The 25,521-nt window shown below is 42.3% G+C and overlaps 1 protein-coding gene and 1 long non-coding RNA gene across 13 annotated transcripts in view; one reads left to right on the top strand and one right to left on the bottom strand.

Annotated features, from left to right (window-relative positions):
- LOC130564361 (uncharacterized) overlaps positions 1-1,420 on the top strand; it is a 30,350-nt gene extending 28,930 nt beyond the window's left edge. The window contains exon 3 of the long non-coding RNA XR_008964245.1: positions 489-1,420. This is a non-coding gene — a long non-coding RNA (uncharacterized LOC130564361). The remainder of the gene's footprint in view (positions 1-488) is intronic.
- Positions 1-25,521, bottom strand: part of elna (elastin a) — a 169,320-nt gene that overhangs the window by 6,457 nt on the left and 137,342 nt on the right. For 10 of the 12 annotated variants that reach the window (XM_057350344.1, XM_057350355.1, XM_057350356.1 and 7 more), the window contains 13 exons: positions 24,907-25,035; positions 24,778-24,810; positions 24,524-24,661; positions 24,361-24,402; positions 13,175-13,201; positions 13,032-13,052; positions 11,667-11,696; positions 11,483-11,560; positions 8,811-8,891; positions 5,198-5,269; positions 5,077-5,112; positions 1,834-1,881; positions 508-564 (listed from right to left, as the gene is read on the bottom strand). In XM_057350344.1, the coding sequence (XP_057206327.1) occupies positions 508-564; positions 1,834-1,881; positions 5,077-5,112; positions 5,198-5,269; positions 8,811-8,891; positions 11,483-11,560; positions 11,667-11,696; positions 13,032-13,052; positions 13,175-13,201; positions 24,361-24,402; positions 24,524-24,661; positions 24,778-24,810; positions 24,907-25,035 (792 nt within the window). Of the gene's footprint in view, positions 1-507; positions 565-1,833; positions 1,882-5,076; positions 5,113-5,197; positions 5,270-8,810; positions 8,892-11,482; positions 11,561-11,666; positions 11,697-13,031; positions 13,053-13,174; positions 13,202-22,820; positions 23,137-24,360; positions 24,403-24,523; positions 24,662-24,777; positions 24,811-24,906; positions 25,036-25,521 lie in introns of those variants that run through there. The other 2 variants (XM_057350354.1, XM_057350357.1) reach the window with 2 other exon arrangements.

The raw sequence follows: 25,521 nt of genomic DNA, 5'->3' as shown, positions 1-25,521 counted from the left end.
GATAAAGTGCTAGGTTTGTCGTTGTACGCGTTTTCTTAACAAAAGCCGCTAAAGGGGTCGGTAAAGTTGCTAAATCTAGTGAAAGAGTTGCAAATTTAGCAACAATGGGCAGAGAAATTAGGAATGAATGGGAAACAGTGCATCACTCAAGTCGTGGTGGGGAGGATATTTGGCGTGGCGGCCACCACGGCAAAATGAATATAGCGGAAACACTGAAAGATGTTAATGATGCATAGCCACTGTCAATCATAGCAGTGGCCTTTTACTTCCCAGTCTTGAATGTAACACAGCTAAAAAAAACAATGTTTTAAAACATTTATAACACAAGTGGACCTCAGAGAATATTGTTTTAGCTGAGCCTCAATTCAGAGGATGTAGCCCAGTGTTTGGTGTGATTTTGTATCGGAGCATTCAGCAGAGGACATAGGAGATTATGACAAATGAGTGATTATATAACATCAGGCATTAATTCTGTGTTTCTTCCACAGGAAATCTAATCCATCATACCTTGATAACCGCCTCCAAGGAATCCATACAGTCCACCTCCATACTTGGCTGCTTTGCCTGACAGAAATAAATTAAAAATACAGTGAGTTTAACTAAATAACTTTGATGTTATTTTTGTTAGAATCTACTCATGTTGTTCAAATTCATAAGACAAACTGATTAATTTGTCAGAATACTCAATGTGCACTTTCTACACAATTGAAGTGAATGAGCAACTGAGCAGATGCTGAGCATATGAAACCGCTTGAAGTGCTGAGCCTAAAGGCTGGAATACACTACACCACTTATTTTGTAAAGTTGCCAGGAGGTCATAAAGATGCAAATTAGCTGTTGAGTGGACAAAGAACCTCTTCCCTGCTCAACTCTGATTGGTCGATTCAAACTCAGGTGGGCCTGCCCTCTCGGGAGTTTAAATATCGAGCCTGCTCTGAAAATCTTCCTCTCTTCTCTTCCGGCTTCGTCTCTTCCTCTCGTCTCTTCGGAGACTTCCCCTGGGGGAAAGGATGGAACAATGGACTTCTACTGCAACGTGGTTAAGCCATGCGGCCGATCACGAGGCCCGCAACTTTCAGCAGGACGTGCCTTCTGAAACCTTTTGAACAATTCCATCTCTACACGCGCATACGGATATCAATCCAGCACAGAGCTTGCAAGTATCCGTTTCTATTTATAGAATAGCTGCGTTAAGTCTGTGCCTCTTTGTTAAAGATGATTTTTATTGGTGTTCAGAAATCGCTGCCATGCCCTCTCTCTCTCTCTCTCTCTCTCTCTCTTTCTTCGCACTCTTTCTCCCTCCGCGCTTCCAATCGCATTTGTGCTTCATGTATTTGTTTGTTTTATGCGATCGTCATTGTTTTGTTTACCTTGTAGAGTTTAATAAACAACCATATATATTCATTTGTGATGGGTTTTCTGTATTCACGCTCACAGACTTGGTCCCTTTTACTGTGTTTCGATTTACGCTACCTTTGCTCTAAATCCTGTTTGGTAAAGTCACGTTACTTATGGCCATGAGATAACGTAAAGTATATAATATCATTGAGGCATTTTCTGGACGAATGCTTACAAGTATTGTTATGCTTTATATTAGTAATCAGAGACCGTAAAATATGTATATTCGATCACGATTATTATACGTATTTTCCTTTCAGCTAAACTAATTCCTTGACTGAAATTGATGTTTTAAATAACTAATTTCATGGATGTGATCTTGAAAGATCTGGTGGAGAACCATATTTGGTGAGCTTTGCTCATCAATATAATACCGTTAGCTAAAACCGCTACAATTCACATTCTAATTCTGGGATTATGTCTATGATCCTTTACCTGGATATGCTTGTGGGTATCCACCATATGCCCCTGGATATGCACCACCTGCAATGAAAGATTCAGAGACACTCAACACTGTTATTACATGATTTGTTCACAGACAAGATTACTGAAAACTTCTCGACACTGCGTTCATACAGAAAGCTGCACAAAAAACTTATAATGATGTTTCTGAACTGGTGGATAATAGTGTGATAGGTTAGTGTTGAAAGGGCTTCTAATGAAAATGTTGAATTGTCTAAGTCTGATGAAATGTGTGCTGATTTGGAGACGAGAGATGATAATACCTTCCCACACATATCTGATATTGGAGCACAAAATGTGGAATGTTTCTGGTAAATGATGGTGATGAATGCTCGCGCACAAAGGAGACGGTATCCTATTGGACGAAACGAAAAATGCAGCGTTTGTTTGAACTTACAACTCGCCTGCGTCATTTGCCGGAAAAGCAAGCCTCTGGTTCATGCGCAGAGAGGGATAAAGGAAGCTAGACATTATCATTATAACGTTGTCAATATAAATATTTCTCTTAAACAAACGCATCGCTTTACTTCAGAAGACCTTTGTTAAGACCACAGAGCCGTGTCGAGCCGTTCTTTGATCGATGGATGCACTTTTTGGAGCTTCAAAAAAATCGCCCCGCATTCACTCCCATTCTACTGCTTGGAAGTAAAAGGATACGTGGTATTATAACTCAGACTGCTTTATACTTCAAGAAGAAAGTCATATTTGTCATGATTCCAGTCACCTCGGGGTTGTGTCTTGTGTGGGTGTTTGTTTTGTCGAACATGTGTAGTGCCGTTTGACAGCTCTCCATGTGTCCGGTGTCCGCGTCACTCGCCCTGCCCCTGTGTCTCCCTGTCAGGGTTTTCCCTCACCGGTTTCATATCACTCACACACGTGTAGCTGTTTCCCGATCAGTAGTTTCCCCTGTTCTACCATTTATTCCTCACCTGCAGCCCATTCCCGTCATTAGGCTTTTCCCATTTAATCCTCTCATTGTTTCAAATTTAATGGTCTCATTGGACAATAAAAATATAGTGCTGCTCTTTTTATTGATCGATATAAGGCTTTTGACCTTGTAGATCATGAAATTTTCAAGCAGAGGATATTTAGTGTAGGTTTATCAGCAAACACCGTTGGGTGGTTTGGAAATTATTTATCGGATAGATCTCAATGTATTAAAATAGAGGGAATTACTTCGAGTACTCGGAATGTAAAGATTGGCGTTCCACAGGGATCGGTCCTTGGGCCATTATTATTTATTTTATATATCAATAATATTGGGGAGAATCTAGTACATTCAAATTTTCATCTGTACGCTGATGACATGGTGATTTACTCTTCTGCACCAACACTGGATCAGGCAGTGAGTCATCTTCAAATGGATTTTAACATAGTTCAGCAAACATTGAGCGATTTAAGACTTGTTCTAAATGCGGAGAAATCCAAAATTATGATGTTTACCAAAAATAAGTCTGTACATTCAAGTTCATGCTCAATTACTACTCTTCAAGGTCTTGTGATTGAAAACGTATCTAAGTGTAACTATTTGGGATTTTTAATTGACGATTCTCTTTCTTATGGGCCTCATATTCAAAACCTTGTGAAAAAATTAAGGTCGAAATTGAGTCAAAAATTGTCTTTCTCTTGCAGCAAGGAAGAGATTGGTAGCAGCAACATTTTTGTCAGTACTGGATTACTGCGATATCATATATATGCAGGCACCTAAGCATTGTTTACAAACGTTGGATTCAGTTTATCATGGTGCACTGAGGTTTATCTCCAACTCAAAAGCCCTTACTCATCATTGCTTTTTGTACTCTCGGGTTGGATGGCCGGCATTGTCATCCCGTAGACTTAAGCATTGGTATTTATTTATTTATATATAAAGTTATTTTAGGGTTATTTCCTTTATACCTACAGAAAAATATGAGTGTAAAGAGTTATGAGCTCCGTTCACAGGACTACTATCTCTTAAACGTCCCTAAAGTTCGGACAAATGTGGGTAAACGGGCATTTAGTTATGCGGCTCCATTTGATTGGAACCACTTACAAGACAAATTAGGTTTAAAAGAGTTGGTATCATTAAATAATTTTAAATGTATTTTAAAGGATTTGGTTGTAGAGTCACCTGATTGAAATTGTTTGGAGTGAATTTTGTACGTTTTTGTGTATGAAATTTAAATGTAACTTTGTTGTCATTTAACTAAATTGTGCTGCCTATCTTGGCCAGGACCCTCTTGTAAATGAGATTGTAAATCTAAAGAGTTTTTAATTATCCTGGTTAAATAAAGGTTATAATAATCCCTCTCGTCTTGTGTCAGACCGTTGTATGTTACAGCCGTTCTCCTGACTACCTTAGCTTTTGTTTTGTTCTCTAGTCACAGTCTTAGTTTCTTGTTCCTTGTATTCATCCTTAGTCCCTAGTCTTCGCTCCGGCGGATTTCACCCCGGCATCTCACTACCAAGTGGTCTGCTCTTCTGGCTTTCCTATACCAGGCATCTCACCACCAGTGGTCAGCTCTCAAGAATCTTCGGGTCAAGGTTTCTCCCCGCTTCCTGCTCTCCCTCCGCGGGGTAAGATCTCCCGGAGTGGTCCTGTGCTCGCCCCCGTGAGTCTTGTCGGGTCGAGTGTTCTCCCGTGGTTTGTCTGGAGGACTGTTTATCACTTCATGGTGGTCTATTCAATAAATTATCCATTTACATGCATTTGAGTTTCCGTCTCCTTTGTGAAAAGTCATGAGTCATGACACATATTCATTTAGGATGCCTTGAGGGTGAGTAAAACATGGGGAAATTTTGTTTCTTGGCTGAAATTTGTTTGGAAATTGTCAAACTAATGAATACACAACAAGGAGTGGTGGGGCATCACTGTGCTGCACTACTTCACAAACTATAAGTAAAATGAGAACTTTATAATGTACATGTAACATATATATGGACGTAACAGTCCTTTCCTTCAACAACAGCACGTTCCATGCATCATACGTCATTTCGATGTCGATGTTAGTCCTGGTTTCAGTTTTCCGATCCGATCAAGTGTTTACATGTCCCAAAGTGGATAAGAAAAGGTATAAACCACCCCTTACAATCCGAACAGAATTTTGATCGCATTGGCATTAAAAAAAAATGTAGGTGTTTACATGGAACATTTTCATTCGGACTGAACTTTTAAACCAATTACAATCGGAATACAATGGTCAGGAATAATCAGGAATTAGAGAAATATTGTCTCACCTGGCTGTACATATCCTGTGCCCAAAGAGCCATAGCCTGTTGACAAGACATTGTGACGTTTTTTAGATATTATAGCATGGCATCAAGAAACATTTTTATGATGTATTAATTATTTTTCAACCTGGTTTGGGTGGTTTAGCACCAGTTCTGACACCACCAGTTCCCAACCCAACACCTGCTGGAAATCTTTCACCTGAAAAGAAAATTGGCAGTAGTCATTTGTTTTATTTTAATCCATTTTTTATTAAAATTAGTACTGTCAGTCGATTAAGAAATTAACTAATTAATCACACTGTGGCAAGGGGGGCATGGTTTAGCGAGGTCTGCGCCAAAGGGTTGAGGTGCGAGAAAGACGGCGCGTAAGTAGGTCAAGTTCACATTACGATCACCTGTGTCTCGTTACAGTGATTGGTGAGGAGACGCATAAAAGGCTGCACGAGCAAATGGCAAGAGAGAGAGAGAGAGAGAGCGGCTGGGAAGACGAGTCAACACCGTCTGCGAGACGAGTAGCAAGCCTTCAACGGGCAGTAGACTTTATACGCAACAGCAATTTAAAGTTGTATGATTATGAGAAGCACAGTGGCACTAGCCTGATTTGAGTGTGAGTGACATAAATAAAGAGATCTCCATCTCCCAGCCCAGCCACGCCGACCCGCCTTCTTTCTTCCTACCCTTTACGAACTGTACACTGGTGCCGAAACCCGGGAAGAAAGGAGTGAGCTGCCGCCGCCATGCAGTCCCTGCCAACCACGCCGTATGCGGACGTAATCCAGTCGCTCGCCGGTCTTCACCGTGAACACCACCAGGCGCTGCTGAGCCTCCAGGATGACCAAGAACGACGATTCCATGCCCTCGTCCAGGCTCAGCAGGAAGACTGCAAGGCGTTCCGGAGCTGGCTAAGTCGGGAAGGAACTGCAAGGGAGCCATCGGCCGCACACCCCCAGCCGCTGGCCTCCCCCTTCACAAGATGGGAGCTCAAGATGACACGGAGGCTTTCCTCGAGTTGTTCGAGAGGTCCACGGAGATTGCGGGCTGGCCGCTGGACGTCTAGTCGGCAAGGCTTATCCCCCTATTAACAGGGGAGGCCCAGCTGGCTGCCCAGCATTTGCCAGTCCCGAATCTCTTGGTCTACGCGGACCTCAAGAAAGCTATCCTCCAGCGGGTCGGCCTGAGCCCCGAGCAGCACCATCAGCGGTTCTGCTCACTCGAGCTTGGGGAGTGCGGCCAGCCCTTCGCGATGGCCCAACAGCTCCGGGACGCATGCCGCAAATGGCTGATTGCCGACGGAAGCGACGCCGAGGGAATCATCGATAAGGTGACGCTGGAGCAGTTCGTGGCGCGGCTGCCGACGAAGACCGCCCAGTGGGTCCAGTGTCACCGGCCGGTGTTGCTGAGTCAGGCCATCCAGTTGGCAGAGGACCAGATGGTGGCGTGCCCTGGGGTCGGCTTACCCCGACCATCCACCTCTCTCCCTCTCCCTGTGTCTTCTCCCTCTTTCCCCAAACCTATACCCTTTCCCAGGACTCGGACGGGCATCGTCCCCAGGCCAGCACCCCAGACCCTGGAGACAGCCGGATCATCCAGACCCTTCCACTGAGGAGCAGGCCGATACAGCGGGGCGGCAGGGCTGTCCGTCACTCCAGCCTCTCCTCACCAATCCCCTGACCTACTTCCTGCCACTAGGGCGGCGGAGAAGCCTGGGCCGATCTGTTGGCGGTGCGGGGACCCGGGTCACACGATCGACCGCTGTCTCGTGATGGAGGTCGGTACTGTGATCCGGATCCCAGACTCCCCACAGATTGCCCCCGATTCAGCCGTATAAATTAGTATAGTATATAGTAGAGTATAAAGGGGAATACTTATCAGGCCTTGGTGGATTCAGGGTGTAACCAGACCTCAATCCACCAACGTCTGATTCAATCCGTGGCAGAGGATAAGAGAGCCGCATGGTTAAGGTACGGTGCGTGCACGGGGACGTGGTGCACTACCCCTTAGTGTCGCTGCCAATTCAATTTCGGGGACAAAAACATAGGGTAGAGGTGGCGGTTAATCCGCACCTCCGACATCCGCTAATTTTGGGAATGAATTGGCCGATTTTTACGGTTTTATTGGGGCGATTGTGTGCAGATGTCTCTTTGGCAAAGCGAAGGCAACGGAGGGGGGCAGTCGCGCAGGTGGGAGAAGTTGAGCCGGGGCCACGGGGTTCGGACTCAGGGGAACGGCGTGCCATAGAGAGGCAGCAGGTGCGACGATATTCCCCTAGAGCAGTCCCACGATGACTCCCTCAAACATGCGTTTGAGCAGGTCCGTTCCATCGACGGACAACTTCTCCACCCCACGCAGCCGCTCACCTATCCTTATTTTACCATTTTAAAGGACCGGTTGTATCGAGTGACCCAAGACACTCAAACAAAAAAAAGATACAACCTAGTTAGTGGTCCCAAAGAGCCATCGGGAACCTTTCTGACTCCTCCTTAGATTGCTACACAACCAGTCTTCAAAGCACTGAAAGTGCGTTAAGACATCGTAAAATTGTCCAGGCGACTCCGGTGGTTCAGTAGAAATTAATATAATGCGACGAGGATACATGTAACAAACAAAACTAACGACCATATTCAAAAACTTCCTGATTTGAGTGTTAGTTTCCAGTGCACGTTCCCGATAGCCACACGACACAACCAAACACATGACAGTGCATCTGGTGTTAGCATCGCTCGACGCATGTGCATTCTGACGTAGAACCTGTGTGGTCAGAACGCGCATGCTTCGAGCGATGCTGACACCGGATGCACTGTCATGTGGTTCGTGTGTTTGGTTGCTTTGTAATCTATGGAGGAGTCAGAAAGCTTCCAAAACTTCCAAAACTACCTTAATTTGCGTTCTGGGGAAAAACAGAGGTCCTAGGAATGTTAGTCTACTTGAGGGTGAGTAATTAATGGCAGAATGTTCATGTCTGGGTGGAGTTCCCCTGTAATGCCACCAATGTATGATTATACACAATTATGTTGTCCTTGTTGACAGTTATTTTGTACTTTTGTAGAATAAGCAGATTTAATGAATGTGAGAAACAGTAGTGTTTTTTTGTATATTAAATACATTTATTAAATGTCATAAATAAGCATGCCTGCAAATAAATGTGACAATTGTTTTGTTCTCTTTTTGTAAACTAATACACAAAACAATTCTGACAGTGATTCAGTGACAGTGGTGTGGCTTGTTTTTCATTGCAATATGATTGGATGTACTGTATAAAAACAGTCGTTGCATTTTGAAATGGAACTGGGAGCAGACTGACAGTTGAATGGGAAGAGTTAACAGATGCCCCACCCAAGCCGTCTAATTTACGTCATTTACGATGAATAGTCACTACAGGACAGATAGATTATATCAAGATTATTAGGGCACATGAATGTTAAAAAAAGAATGGCCCACATTGGTAAGCTATTTACAATAAACGCTGCAATATTTCATGAAAAAAATAGGAATTGTTATTTTTAATTTCACTGACACTTAAAATCTTTTTAAACGCTTTAATCTGAAAAAATATTTGTATGCGCTAACATGTTATTTTTGTTCTATTTGTATCTATTGGTTACAGGCCTAGATCTGTATTCACATATGCTACACCATACCCTCGATACAATGAGTTTAAAAGATCTGTACAGTACAAAGACCAAGTTGATGAAATATTATGACAAATAAACCGAGGTATGACAGTACTGTGTTTGTTTTACCTGCTCCAGGTGTAAGTCCAGGAATAGCCCCTGCCCCACCAACACCACCCACACCTGCAACACTACCTGCACCTCCAACACCTGGATGACACAAACATGCACACAAACATCACATGTAATGTAAATAAGAAATGAGATCTTCAGCAGACAGACACATTTTCGAAGAAAACCAACTTATATTTTGATGTGTTCCTCCAACACTTTCTTCATTTGTGGTCCACAGAGCAGTTGCTGCTCATCAAGGGAGTCAAGGGAGGCAGAGCCTCCTTAAAATACTCAAAAATAATTTTAGCTAAAGCAATAAATTAGGGCTGAAACGATTCCTCGAGTAACTCGAGTTATTCGAATACAAAAAATCATCGAGGCAATTTTTGTTGCCTCGAAGCCTCGTTTAATCCATTTAACTACAGTACACAAGGAGCACTGCGTTTCCCCACGGCCCGTTAAACTCTATTCATGTTATAGGGCTCTCAAGTCTCATGCATTCACCGTGAGAGACGCATTTTAGTCTGTTCACACGCTCACACGTATATCTCATGCTGATAAATAACTGATAGCTTATAGGGCTGTGACGGTTGCCGTAACAACCGCACCACCGCGATGGTAAAGTGCCATGAAGGTGTCGAACTGCCACCGGCGGAAGTGCACGTCACTCTGACAAATATAGGTGTAATAAATATGAGAGTTGCGATAACGATTGCTAGTTGTAGCCTTTCGGTTGTGGGTGGTTTTATTTAAAAGATTTTAAATTAACAGAAATTATTGGCATACGTGTCCGTTGGAGCGCAGGCCTGCACGGCAAAACCCAGGTTATTCTGCTGTGGGTTTTGCAATGGATCTTGTTGTGAAATGAACAGATACGTAAAATCAAAACTGGCTATGACCCGCTTGCTTAGTGTCGGAGCGTGCGCAGGTTTTGCCGCAGTTGCGGAGAGACATCTATTCATTTGCGCTCCTGTGCACATCTTCTGAACGCGCATTTAGTGCAGCTGTACACATTTTAATCTGGACAATGTCAACAAGTAAGTTTCACATCAACGAGTCGGAAAAAGTAAAGTTTTTATGGCAATCTGAATAGGAAAGCCAATGTAGGTTTAAACAGTTTGTTTCAAATGGAATTGTTAAGGACTGTAAGGGTTAATACGCCACTGACTGAAGTTACTGCAACAAGAGCTTTTTTATTTAGTATTTAGCTTTCTTATATCATTTAAGTTTTCATTATTTACTGATGTTTATTTAAATGTTTTATATGCTGTAGCGTGCCGTTTCACTGATGGATTTGCGCGTTAAACATTGACGGATGTTTCATCCTCATTTATTTCAGATATCATATTTCAATTATTTAACAATTTCAAGTATTTAAATAAGGTCTATATTTCTCTTCCACTCGTCATGTGGTTGCTACACGCAAATATAATAATATAAATATTATTTATATAAATAATATATATTTCTCAACCACCGCACCACCGCGGTCGATTTGTCTATTACCACCGCGGTGGTAAAAAACTGCCACCGTCACAGCCCTAATAGCTTATTGAAACGGTGAACTGATATTTTACTTAGTTTTAGTCTATTTTACGAGTGAAACTTGTTTTCCGGCTGCATTGAGTCCATCAAACTAGATGCGGACTAGTGGACACCGAATCCTGTTATTTACACATGTCATCTGTCTGGTCTGCGTGTCTGAGTGAATGAACTGCACAGTTTAACGTGCTACACGCGTGATGCTCATAAATTTGTCTGCGTCTGCGCTGAATGAGGACATGAACTTCACCTCCAGAGTTGCGCTGAGAGTTTATTTCACAAACATGTTATTGTTTGAGTGAAGAAACAGACATACTAAAAAATAAGCGTCTTCTGACAACCTGCCAAAATAAAAGTCATAGGCTATTGTTTGAAATTATTAGTTCCATTTTTATTCATGTTTCTTATTTATATATTTGTATTATATTGCATTTTGAATTTAATATGGCAATGGAATGTACTAAATGGGTTTAGTTTTCGCAGATATTAATGTATGCTATTTCAGCAATAAAAACGAATTGTTCTAAAAAGGAAACAAATTAGTTGTTTTACTCATTTTAAGAGACCTGTCTTATTTTCTCTTGTATATTTAGTATTGCTTTTTAATAAAGAAAAAGTACTTATTATCCGAATACCCGATTAATCGATGCAAAATCAGTAGAATACTCGATTAGTAAAATAATCGATAGCTGCAGCCCTACAATAAATTAACAGTTATTTTTTATCTCTTTCTTACAAAGCTGTTCACAATTTGCTGACAATGATGATCAAAAAATTATTTAGATATAGTGTTTTTCTTCTGTGTATGATACAAGACACAAGACACTCTGACTACTAAACTAAATATCAGAACTGCAACGTAATCTATAAGGTTATAGAGGTTTTATAATCTAAAAGTTTTTATATATTATCCATGTACAGGAGTTTATTATCACAAACAAGATGTTTTGTTATAGGTAATGATTCATTTTAGTTTACACTTTAGCCTCCTCAGTAAGAGAAAAAGATCAAATCTTTGCCAAGGCTGAAATGACATGAGGGCGACAGTGAATAATTATTTAAAATATTTAAAAACCCTGAATAAGAGGCAAAAAACAAGGTGACACGCATTCATACACCAAACAGACAGTGGCAAATTGTCTTACCGGGGGCTTTCAGTGGCTTGGCTCCAGGTAACACGCTGGTACCAATGCCAGACAGTCTGGCACCACCATAATATGGACCTAAAACGCCAGAAAAGAGATACAGATTGGCATTGATTTTGAGATGAATTACTTAATTATTACATATGTATTGATGATTTTCTAGTCTAATGTCGACGACATTTACCATAGGGATAGGGGTAAACCCCTCCACGACCTGGTAACAAAGATGTGCACTTTACTAAGACATCAAATACAGGTGCTGCTCTATTAATAGTCACCATATAGCCTATGTCACAAAAATTGTGGCTATTTGCACGTCCTGGGATTTGACTTAATGGCTGATAGATTTGTATTTGAGCTCAAAGAAACTTTAGTGTTGGTTTGTGAAATAAGGAAAAATAGTGTCCCTAATTTCAACACCTTTGTTTTCTGGTGGTCAGGACGCTTAGGTACCACACAGTGATGGCATCAGATGACAGTACTCATGCTACTCAACATGGTTTATGTTGCTTGCAGCTCACGTTAAAATATATTTTTTAAAACAGTTTGTCTTGTAAATCATGACGATTTGAACAGGATTGAGCACTAAAAGTGGCCATGATGTTACTCTCTGTCCTCTAGTGGCTCATTTAGGGTTAGGGTAATATTAATGCCAAGTGTGCTCACATATGCACTGTGAAACCGGCCTTAGTAGCTACGTGTCTGGCCTTTTATTGTGGCTAGCCTAAGGCACACCTGTGCAATAATCATGTGGTCTAATCAGCATCTTGATATAGCACACCTGTGAGGTGGATGGATTATCTTGCAAAGGAGAAGTGCCCACTAACACAGATTTAGACCAATTTGTGAACAATATCTGAGAGAAATAGGCCTTTTGTATACATAGAAAATGTCTTAGATCTTTGAGTTAAGCTCATGAAAAATGGGGGAAAAAACAAAAGTGTTGCGTTTATAATTTTGTTCAGTGTATATCTATGGTCCGAGCTGGTGCGATTAAGTGGAGGCGGGGAATAATTAAAATATTCATGACTCCACGTAAACTAAATGAATATGAATATAAAATCAATTATTAATGAAAACATGTACAATTTGCACTTCAACCCCCCCGCTGTTCAAAACCAAATTTACTCACTCATGTGCTATAAGAGGACATCATTATAATAAAGAGTATAGTTTTAAAAAACAACAACAACAAAGAGATGCTTTCGTTAGTATGTTGGTCTATCTTACTTATGCCTGGATGAGACTACAGGTGCTGCAACCAGATTTTATAATCGGTCAGGATTTTAAAACCCCTGTAGTCTGAGACAGTCATTAGAAAGGCTATCAATTTACGTAAATGTACAAATCCAAATCAATTAGTCACACTTTAGTTGTGCATAAGCATATACATTCGATGAAAAGGCTGACAGATATGAAATGTCAATTCTGTTCAGGAATCTTTGAAGTTTATATGACAGATAACAAACATGTTTGAACAGGGAACACGATACATGTGCTGTATATAGACTTGGTTCGTGTCTCAATTTGAACTCGGATCAGAACTCACCAGCTCCAGGTTTAGGCACCCCTGCATTTTATAAACAGATAACAATGTCAGTGAGAATATATATTTGCAGGCGAATATATGGTTTATTTATTTGAGCAAAGTACATCAATATTGTAAATGACTACAGTCGTGTGTGTACTTACCAGCAGCGGGGACTCTTTGTGCTCCACCTGAGTAGCACAACATGAACATACAGAAAAAATGTCAAACGATCTTAATGATTGCAAACAGAAACACAAGCAATAATGCAACATGCAGGCCCGGTTTCACAGACAAGGCTTAGCTTAAGCAAGGACTATGCCTTAGAAAAATTGGGACATTTTAATAAAAATGCCTTAGAAACATTACCGGTGTGTCAGGGTAAGTTGTTTTCGGTTAAGACAGCTCAAAAATTCATATCAGTCTTGGACTAGCCTTAAAGCCTTGTCTGTGAAACCGAGCAGCAGTGTTTTTAACACCTGTGGTGGGTTCATTCTGAGGAAGAATACCCATTTGCATCTTCATGGTGGGAAAAATTACAGATACAGTACTGTGCTGACTGACACAAAAAAAATTAGAAATTCGTGTCCATGAACACGAATCAATAGATTCCAAATTTCGTGCCTATGCCACGAACTGCCTTGAGACTGGGTTGTTTCATCACAATGTCAGCTAATTTTCTCAAAGCATGTCATGATTTAGTATTTATCAGTATTTTATGGTTTACACTTATACTGGCCCTATAAAGCTCAATAGTTCAGGTATGGAAAAACTCACTATTTACCACAAGGGTTTTAAATTGGGAACTGTGACCAAACATTGTTTGTGAAACAAAAGTGAAAAGACATTTAGCTAAACGTTTCTATCCATCCAGTGAGTCTGTCTCTCTCTTCACTCCACGACGTCGACGTCTGAACGTAGTAACAGTGCGTATATGTTAACTCTCCATGGCGCCGTAGTACTCAAACTGCTACTGAGGAGACCTTGATGTGCCGGGTATAAATTTAACTGCATTAGAAAATAATGTTAGGCGTTCATTAATTTATTATGTCAAAAGGCTTTGAGGTCCGGACGGAAGCATCTCGCGGTCCGCTAGTTGGTGACCCCTACTGTACACTGAACGACCTCAGATTTTTTGAGGTTGTGTTGTCTTTCAGGTATAAATTCGAATGAACTTTTATTTTGAAGAGACTCTTGATTTGAAGGGTTTTTGTCCCGACGAAAAGTTCCTGGTTCTCGGGTTGTTTTTGGTCAGTAGTTGAGGAGGCTAGCCGGATCTACTCAGATACATTTCTGTGTTCTACTGCATGTATTCAACACTGTAAACGCCACAGAGGCAACATCGTAAGTGAATAATTTCATAGTTACATTCATTAGTTAGCGATAAAAAATGTTACTTATATGAAGAAGGCATTTGATTTATTTGCATTTAAAAACGTTTTATTTTCACTTATTTACATGAGAAAGGCACATGTTACAGAGCTAAATGGTAATTTTTATAGTTTTCTTTGTTACAGTTTTCACTCTGACTTTGTAAAAGAAGAAAAAGAGCCACAGTAAAGAGCATCTAAAGCTTACTACGACTCGAGTCTTCATTTATAGGAAGAGTTTAGCTAGTTGTATAGCTGCAGTTGCTACACTGCAGTGAGGACAGCATAGTGAAAAGATGTTAAAAGGCTGGCGTCATACATCTTGCTAAGATGGAAGCTAAACGAAGCGACAAGATTTCCGTAGCTAGTAAAAGAAGTTCGCGGTCATCCGCAGCATCCACTAGCTCATTAACACGTGCACGAGCCAAAGTGGAGGCAGCTAGAACACGTCTTGCATTTGCTGAACAAGAAGCTAAAGCTAAAATAGAAAGAGCTGCTAAGGAAGCAGATCACCAAAGAGAAAAGGCTGACAGAGAAGCTACATATCAGTTGGAAAAAACAAAGAAGGATGCTGAGCTAGAAGCGCTCACTATTCGCAGAGAGGCTGCAATAGCCGAAGCGGAAGCAGCAGTGTGGGAAGCGGCAGACGCTACAGAAAATTACGTGGTGTTAAATGAAGTAGGCCCATCAGAAGAGGATAAAATGGAACGGACAGAAGAATACATTACATCTCACTTCAACCCTCAATCATATAAAGGCCATCTTTCTACCTACTCCCCAGCTCAAGCAGCCATTAAAGCTAGCCAGTCACCAAGTCAGCCTCCCGGTGTGTACGTCCCGCCATCAGTCAAGATAGAAAATCAGGCTCCGCATGGAGAATCTGACCGGCAAAGGGACTCCACAATGAGCCACACCAACTCGAACAGGTCGACACAGCCCTTCTATCCCCAGGGTGCACCAACAGCTTCCCACAGTGGACCCACGACTGAACACTTGGCACAGTACTTAGCTCGTCGGGATCTGGTGAGTTCAAGTTTATATCAATTTGATGATCAGCCTGAACATTATCGTGCTTGGCAGTCATCGTTCAACAGTGCCACTCAAGGGCTAGGCCTCACAGCTACCGAGGAATTGGACTTAATGACAAAATGGCTCGGTAGAGAATCCAGCAACCATGTCAAACGTCTACGGTCAGTGTACATAACTAACCCATTCATAGCACTTAGGAAGGCCTGGGAACGCCTCCAGGAATGTTATGCAGCACCTGAAATAATCGAAAAGGCTCTCTTCGAACGGCTTGATAATTTCCCAAGAGTTTCAGGAAAAGAACAGGTGAAGCTACGAGAACTAGCAGACTTGTTAATGGAAGTGCAGTGTGCTAAGGAGGACGGCTACCTCCCAGCTCTCTCCTATCTGGATACCGCACGCGGAATTGAACCCATAGTTGCAAAACTGCCCTATGGGCTTCAAGAAAAATGGATTTCAGTCGGTTCAAAGCATAAGGAAGAAAATAGGGGACAGTTTCCACCATTTGAATTCTTCAACAAGTTTGTGTGCAGTGAAGCTCGTAAAAGAAACTACCCTAGCTTTGCTATTTCTGGTACTAGCAGCTTGCATGCAAGGTCTGAAAAAACCTTCTTCAAAGGCACAAAGTACCCTATTTCGGTTCACAAGACAGACGTCGCCTCAACAAGCTCAAGCATAAACAAAGGTGTCAGCGACCTGAACAAAAGCTGCCCAATACACGGCAAGCCTCATCCTCTCAAGCGCTGCAAAGCCTTCAGGGCCAAAACGCTGGAGGAAAGAAGGGCCTTTCTCAAAGAAAAAGGAATCTGCTTTAAGTGTTGTGGCTCAACTACTCACCTCGCTAAGGACTGTCCTAACGCAGTTAAGTGTTTGGAGTGCGATAGCACCTGGCACGACTCTGCCATGCACCCTGGACCCGCACCTCAAGTCAAAGCCCCCTCAACTCCACCACACAACGGCGGGGAGGAGGAAGAAAGCAGCATCATTAAAGCGGTTGTTAACTCAAGCTGCACCGAGGTCTGCGGCACAGGAAACATCGGCTTGTCATGTTCCAAGATTTGCCTTGCGAAACTATATCCTAAAGGTCAACCAGACAAAGCTATCAAGTCCTACGTCATCCTGGACGACCAAAGCAACCGGTCGCTGACAAAGTCCAGCCTTTTCGAGCTGTTTAACATCGAGCGCAAACCGTACTCTTACTATCTAAAGACATGCTCTGGAATAGTGGAAACATATGGGCGCAGGGCTGAAGACTTTGTGGTCGAGTCACTCGATGGAACGACCACGATCCCTCTCCCACCACTTATTGAGTGCAACGATATACCCAACAATCGGTGCGAAATCCCAACCCCAAATGCAGCTCGTCATCATCCACATCTTGTCAAGGTAGCAGAGCACATCCCAGAGGTCGACCCTACTGCTGAGATCCTCCTGTTGCTGGGTAGAGATATAATAAGAGTGCACAAAGTTCGGGACCAAGTCAATGGCCCCCACAATGCCCCTTTTGCCCAACGTTTAGACTTAGGATGGGTGCTAGTTGGAGAAGTCTGCTTGGGGAATGCACATAAGCCAACAGTCAACATCTTCAAGACAACTGTGCTCGACAATGGACGGCCCTCCCTACTCAAACCCTGTACAAGCTTTTTGCACATCAAAGAAAAGGTTCATCATTGCGGAGAGGCAAGAGACAGGTTTTCAGAGACTAGAAAGTCTGCAGAAGAAACGCTGGGGCAGACTGTTTTCAGCCACACTGAACAGGACCACAAGCTGGCATCTTCAATCGAAGACGACATCTTTCTGAAACTAATGGACAAAGAAGTCTACAGAAATGAGTCAAATAGTTGGGTAGCTCCTCTCCCATTTAAGCAACCTAGACAACGCTTGTCTAACAACCGAGAACAAGCAGTCAGGCGCTTCGCATCACTCCAACATAGCTTGAATAAGAAGCCGGAGATGCAACAACAATATATAGCTTTCATGTGGAAAATGTTGGAGATCGACCATGCAGAGGCAGCTCCACTACTAGGAGAGAATGAAGAATGCTGGTACCTGCCGACCTTTGGAGTGTACCATCCTCGAAAACCTGACCAAATAAGGGTGGTATTTGACTCAAGTGCCAAACACTTAGGTGTGTCTCTCAACGATGTACTCCTTACAGGTCCTGACCTCAACAATTCTCTCCTCGGAGTTTTGATGCGGTTCCGGAAGGAAAAAGTGGCTATCGTGGCAGACATACAGCAGATGTTTCACTGCTTTTTGGTGCGAGAGGACCACAGAAACTATCTGAGATTCCTGTGGTACAAGGACAATGATACAACAAAAGAAATCGTAGACTACAGGATGAAAGTTCATGTTTTTGGCAACAGCCCATCCCCCGCTGTGGCCATCTACGGACTCAGAAGAGCAATCAGAGAGGGCGCACAAGAACATGGGACCGACACAGTTGACTTTGTGGAGCGCCACTTCTATGTGGACGACGGCCTTCGTTCTGTGTCGACTGATGCTGAAGCTATCGACCTGTTAAGCAGAACACAGACATCACTGGCCGAATCAAACCTCAGGCTCCACAAGTTTGCCTCAAACAGCCAAGCAGTCCTGGAAGCTTTTCCATCCGAAGACTGTGCTACAATCGCGAAAGGTGTGGACTTAGGTGGAGAAGCTGCACCCGCTCAACGCAGTCTGGGTCTTCTGTGGGAGATAGCAAGCGACACATTCACCTTCTCTGTGGCAAACGACATCAAGCCATTTACTCGCCGTGGTGTCCTCTCCACGGTGAATAGTGTTTTCGACCCCTTGGGTTTCCTGGCCCCCGTCACAATCCAAGGTAGACTCCTCCTCCGGGAACTCACCGCCGAGCTGTCTGAGTGGGATGTACCGTTACCCGAAGATAAATTCAGCAAATGGAAAGCTTGGCAGGACTCGCTTCAGGAGCTGAGACACCTTCACGTACCACGGGCATACACAGCAGCTTCGCTAGCAAAGGCAGTGCATACAGAGCTCTGCGTGTTTTCTGATGCTTCGACCAAAGCCATCGGAGCCGTGGCGTACTTGAAGGCTGTACCAGAAGATGGACAAACTCACATTGGATTTGTCATGGCCAAGTCAAAACTTGCACCTCAGTCGGTACCAACTATCCCAAGACTCGAACTTTGCGCGGCAGTCTTAGCAGTGGAAATGGCAGACCTGATTCACGACGAACTAAATTTGAAGCTGGATTACACAAAGTTTTACACCGACAGCAAAGTGGTCCTTGGCTATATCTATAATGAATCCAGACGATTCTATGTCTACGTCCATAATAGAGTTCAGCGCATTCGCCAAACCACAAAACCTGAACAATGGCACTATGTGCGCACAGAAGATAATCCTGCCGACCATGCATCAAGGTCTATCTCTGCCTCCTCCCTGGCACAGACAACGTGGTTAAAAGGACCTAACTTCCTGCTCAACCCTCTCGACAAACCAGATCCAGTTCGGTCATTTGACTTGGTCAAACCAGAACTGGACCCAGATATCCGTGTACAAGTGAGAAGCTATGCCACAAAGCTGCAAGAGAAAAGCCTTAGCACAGAACGCTTTCTAAGATTCTCCAGCTTCGACAGTCTTGTTCGAGCTATAGCACTCCTCATTCACATTGTGAGGTCCTTTAAGCTCTCTAAAAACACTGACAAGTGTAAGGGGTGTCATAAGTGTGATCTTTCTCGTACCCCAGATGAATTATCGGTAGCGAAGGAAGTCATCATTGCAGCTGTTCAGAGGAGAGCATTCTCAAAGGAATTTGAAACTTTGAACACAAATAAGTCAGTCCCTCCAAACAGCAGCCTTCATCGCCTCAGTCCAACCTTGCAGAACAATCTCATCTGCGTTGGAGGCCGACTGAAGAACTCTAACCTGGACATTGGAGAGAAGAACCCCATAATCCTCCCAAAGGATAACCACATTTCCCTGTTGCTCGTCAGACACCATCACGCTGAGGTCAAACATCAAGGCCGTCACCTGACGGAAGGAGCTGTCAGATCTGCAGGACTATGGCTCCTTGGAGGAAAAAGGCTCATCAATTCAGTCTTACACAAATGCATAACCTGCCGCAAACTAAGAGGCAAAATGCAAGAGCAACGCATGGCAAATTTGCCTCAAGAACGCCTCCAAACTTGCCCTCCTTTCACATATGTGGGATTGGATGTCTTTGGACCCTGGTGCATTACCACCAGACGAACAAGAGGAGGACAAGCTGAGAGCAAGCGGTGGGCTATATTGTTCTCCTGTATGAGCTCCAGAGCTGTGCACATTGAGGTCATTGAGTCAATGGACACCTCAAGCTGTATTAATGCTCTCAGGCGTCTCTTTGCCATAAGAGGACCTGCCAAACAACTACTATCTGACCGTGGCACAAACTTCATAGGAGCATGCAGGGAACTGGGAATGAGCGCTGTTCAGAGGTATCTAAACCAACAAGGGTGCTCATGGGAATTCAACCCTCCTCATGCCTCACACATGGGTGGTTCTTGGGAACGACTAATTGGGGTGGCCCGAAGAATCCTGGATTCAATGTTTCTCGAACAGTACACTCGGTTGACCCACGAGGTTTTGTGCACGCTAATGGCGGAAGTGACAGCTATTATAAATGCAAGGCCACTAATTCCAGTTTCAAACGATCCTGAAGATCCTTTCATTCTGTCGCCATCTATGCTCCTAACCCAAAAAACTGGAGTTACACCTGCACCAGGAGACTTCACAGATAAAGACCTCCTCACCAAGCAGTGGAGACAAGTACAAGCTCTTGCCAACAAATTCTGGAATCGTTGGAGTCGAGAGTATCTGCCAACCTTGCAGCGTCGCAAGAAATGGACCAAATCCCACAAAAACCTGCAAGTGGGAGATATCGTCCTTCTCAAACACAGCGAAGCCACCCGCAACAACTGGCCCATGGCTATGATCACAAAGGCCTTGCCTGGAGATGACGGAAGGGTGAGGAAGGTGGAATTGAGGACCACAGATCAGGGACTGTCAAAAACTTTCTTCAGGCCAGTCTCACAAGTTGTCTTACTTCTTACTAAAGACTGATATACACAGACTCTCATAATTCTTAGGGGTCAATTAATGACCTCGCAGAGGTCAGACGGGGAGTGTGTTGTCTTTCAGGTATAAATTCGAATGAACTTTTATTTTGAAGAGACTCTTAATTTGAAGGGTTTTGTCCCGACGAAAAGTTCCTGGTTCTCGGGTTGTTTTTGGTCAGTAGTTGAGGAGGCTAGCCGGATCTACTCAGATACATTTCTGTGTTCTACTGCATGTATTCAACACTGTAAACGCCACAGAGGCAACATCGTAAGTGAATCATTTCATAGTTACATTCATTAGTTAGCGATAAAAAATGTTACTTATATGAAGAAGGCATTTGATTTATTTGCATTTAAAAACGTTTAATTTTTACTTATTTACATGAGAAAGGCACATGTTACAGCGCTAAATGGTAATTTTTATAGTTTTCTTTGTTACAGTTTTCACTCTGACTTTGTAAAAGAAGAAAAAGAGCCACAGTAAAGAGCATCTAAAGCTTACTACGACTCGAGTCTTCATTTAGAGGAAGAGTTTAGCTAGTTGTATAGCTGCAGTTGCTACACTGCAGTGAGGACAGCATAGAGGTTGACTATTATGTAGTCTCATGAGATCTATCTGAGATAGAGATCTATCTATCTATCTATCTATCTGTCTGTCTGTCTGTCTGTCTGTCTGTCCGTCCGTCCGTCCGTCCGTCCGTCCGTCCGTCCGTCCGTCCGTCCGTCCGTGCATCTATTTTGGAACTCATGTGCAATGTTTCAAAATCTAGTGTGCTGCCTACTTAGTGTTGATATGATGTAGTCTAATTACTGTACGTGGGTATTGTTTCAACTATTTTTTGTGAGTACTGGCTTGTTAGGTTTTGCATAATTAGTGTATTATTAGAAGTGACTCTTGTGTGATTAACACTTGTACGCTCCTTAACTAAAACTGGCATTTCTTGGCAAACCCCAATAAAATGTGTTGTGTCAGTGTACAGACCAGAGGCAGAAAAAAACAAAACAGGCACTTCAATCTAAATTAATCACACACACACATAACCTAATTAGTTTGCTTTTACAATATTTAAATCCTTTATTATAAAGAAATCAAATTCTTTTGAACACTACATCTAAATATTCTGGACTATAATGTAAATGTAATGACCGATTAATGAAAAGCAAGAGCACGTTCCTGCCTTTAAGTTCCTGCCTTTAATATAGCCATAGATGTTGGAATGGCATTAAGAAGAAAATAAATAATTTGTATTTGTATTATTTATTGTTTTTATGTAAAGTTGCCCTAGATGGACTTTTTGACCATTGCACCCCCATTCTGCGCTTCACATAAGGTTTTTTAATGTCTTTGACTATAAAACTTACACTGAATGGTCAAAAGCACTTAATGTAACCATGCATTTTGCTCCATACAAGTCACCAATGTATCATACAGAACACATACATCATGTATCATACACAATATACAACTTAATTAAAAAATTAAGAGACCATTTCAAGATTGTTTTCAGTTCATCTGAATTTACTATTTATAGGTATGTGTACTGTATATACCTATCTCAGCCACATAAAAAATTAAGAGACCATTCCAATTATTAATCTCAAATCAACATTTCTAGATGTATTGTGGTCATTCCAGTCCAGTGTTTGTTGAATTTTAACAAAATCAAACCTCAGAGACCTATTGCACAAAGCGAGATGAACAAACTCTGGGTTGCAGAGTAAGTTTTGGGTTGACAAAACCAGATAAACCCAACCTGGTTTAGATCAGTTTCAGCTGTAGCACAATGTGTCATGGTCCTGGTCGGGTCGGGGTTCGATCTGCACGCGGGTTGTGGCGTTATTGTCAAGCACGTGGGGAGTCGCCGGCTAGCCACGTGCTCAGTGTCTGCGTCACTTACCCAGCCCTTGTGTCTCCGATAGGATTTCCTTGCACGGGTGAATTTCCACTCAGCACTCGCACGTCTGTTTAACTATTTACTCATTTAGCGATCTCATTCCCACTATTGCCACCGCACCTGTAGCCTATGCCCCGCTCATTAATGTCCCCTTTATTACCCATCTGTGTCTCTCGTCTTGTGTCTGACCGTTGCATGTTACAGCCTGCTCAGACTGACCTAGATGTAGCTACGGCTCATATATTGAAGCTATTATTATTTACTCTGTCTTGTCTTGCCATAGTCTCAGTACCTTAGTCTCAGTCACGTTATTCCTAGTCTGCCTATTGATACTCACCTGGTGTTCCCAGTCGAGCTCGGCCTTCATGGTGAGTTCGTTTCTGCTCTGGTCTCCTGCTCTCATCTTCTCTTCCTCCCCAGTTCCCGGTGGCGTCCCGGATGGCATCCACCCGATTCCCGCAGCATTCTCCTAGGGAATGTAAGACCGCCGCTCTCGCAGCAACAGCACGCCTCCCTCACGACGAGCACCCCGGGTCGAGAGAGGTCTTCGACAGCCGTGGACGGATCAGCCTGTTCCCGTGGACTCTCACTCGCACTTACGTGGACTGGAGCATTCATAGACTGGTTCTCACATTATTGCTTCCTATTTGCTCGTCAATGAAGCCTTGTTAACCCCGCACTTGGGTCTCTCTCTTGTGTCTGCCATGACACAATGCTTGGTATAAACATTCTCTGTCAACTCAGGTTTGATCCAGAGTTCGTGAAGCGCACACACCTGAAAGTGTGACACGTGCGGAAAAAAGCCAATCAAACAGAACACAGATCAGCGCAATTCACTTTTCTGTTAAAGATGAAGAAAACATGAAATGTCATGATTTCAAACACATTAATCCGGCAGGAATAAACACTGTTGCGGTGAAAGTTTGAGTAGACAACTACTGACTATATCAATGCAAGTGAATCAACTGCAGCATTTAAATATGTTATATAGGTTTACAAAAAGATCAAATGAAAACATGTATACTTTATACTTTACGATCCGATACTAGCGCTATTTTTTTCCTGATCAATGTAGAATTACATATATTTTATTCCCAGAGTTGGCAGAGGTACTACTTTGTGAAGTAGCTGGTAACTTTGCTCCCCATTTTCATAACATTTTAAACGAAAATAAAAGTTATGTTATGCGTTTAACCTATCGTGCATTGTATTCATACAACCGTTTACACTGCCTTTTATACTCTTAGGTTTAAAAAGAGAATAATAAGATCGCTTCCAGTGGTTTGACAATCATCAGCGAGAACCAGCTCCAGCAAAATACAGTAATTTTAAACACAACTATATACTATTTTCTAGTGATTATAAAGAATAACAGAAACATTGGAACATCTTGGAAAGAGTAATGTCCTGACTGTCACCGAACACTTTCGCATGCTGACCGCAGATAGATAGATGACAGCACCAGCAGAGGTCAGAGTTTCCCCGACTAATTATGCTATATTTGTTTGTTCCTCACATAAACCTATCGAATGACATAAGAAAGACTTGGAATATAGTGCATGCTTTTTCTGTGGTTTCATAATAGTTAGTCCCTTTATTATGGTAACATCTGCAGCTAACGCACAAGATCGGATACGGTCCAATACCGATATTCATTAAAAAAATAATCATTAAAGAAAATATTCATTAAAGAAAATATTTACTGTTTTCTTTGCAGTATTTGGGGTATGAAAAAATACAGAGCATCTTTTTGTTATTTTCACCTGTTTCTCAAGTTTTCATTTTCTGCAAATAAATTCAAATAGAAACAATATTTTTATTTGTAATTTGGTAGAAATATTGTTAGTAGTTCACAGATTGAAACAGAAATTAGCATTTTACCTAAACGCACACCTATGAATAGTAAATAAAAAAACGGTCTCTGAAATGGTCTCTGAATTTTCTGGTGGCTGTGTACACAGTATGTATAACATATATACAGCGTATATATATTTTTTACCTGGTACAGCAGTCCCCTCAGGAGCCAAGGTTGGGAATTTTGCTGTAAAATGAACACAGTTTCGTATAGTAGCCAGGAACAACATAATTTGTGCTTCGTGTCTTTTGCCATTTGGTGGTGATATTGTATCAGAAATACAGTAAGCACATTATTTATATTGTACCTGGTTTCCCACTTGATAAAGCAGGCCCCCCAGTACCACCAGAAACACCCACCCCTGTCCCACCCGGTACCACCACCACACCAGTACCCCCAGGTGTTGCACCTGGAACTGCTGCACCAGTTCCAGTGATCCCAAAACCTGGCAGACAAGAGAAACTAATGCATTAGGCATTGACATTACATTGCACAGCATGATTACTGACAAATTTTAATGACAGTATTGGCAAAGCTGTATATAACCCTAAATCAACATACCGGTTTTAGGAGGTTTGATTCCACCGGGATATCCTTCAAGATTGAAATCAGTTTTATTAATTGCTGGTCAATATCTGTCAATTATTTGACATTGATTGTAATTTGTTCATAGGTCAGCAAATCAGTTACCTCCAACCCCTGCTCCGGGTGCCAAACCTGTCCCAGTTCCAAGCACTGGCACTCCTCCAGCTCCCGGTACCGTCCCTGCTCCTTTTACAGCCCCCGCTCCCGGCACTGTCCCTGCCCCTCCTGCAACTCCTGCCGACAAACCAGATCACTGCTAAGCATTTATTTGTATTCATTTAAGTTTGCACTTGTATTAATTTCGACAATTACAATTGTACTGTACTGAAAAAAGAAAGCATAACTTTTTTAAGATTTCATTTTAGATTTCATAGTTTGTCTGGAAAAGCAATACTATCATACTATCTTGCTTTTCCAGATAAATTATGAAATATCTATGTACAGTATATCTATGTTATGTTTTAATATATTAACAATTTAGAGTCAAATGGAAATAAATATCCTGTGGTGCATTCATAATTGTGATACAATGTATACAAACTTTGAAAAGAAAGTAATATTGCCATTATGTAATTAGGGTCCGTTTTCCCTTGATGTGCTGGTAATAACTTTAATTGCATTAGAAAATAATGTTAGGCGTTCATTTATTTATTATGTCAACAGGCTTTGAGGTCCGGATGGACACTAGTTGGTGACCCCTGCTGTACACTGAATGACCTC

This window comes from Triplophysa rosa, linkage group LG14, assembly GCF_024868665.1.
Source record: "Triplophysa rosa linkage group LG14, Trosa_1v2, whole genome shotgun sequence".
Taxonomy (NCBI): domain Eukaryota; kingdom Metazoa; phylum Chordata; class Actinopteri; order Cypriniformes; family Nemacheilidae; genus Triplophysa; species Triplophysa rosa.
Note: the sequence above shows the minus strand (reverse complement) of the source record. Positions and strands in the feature narration are given on the sequence as shown.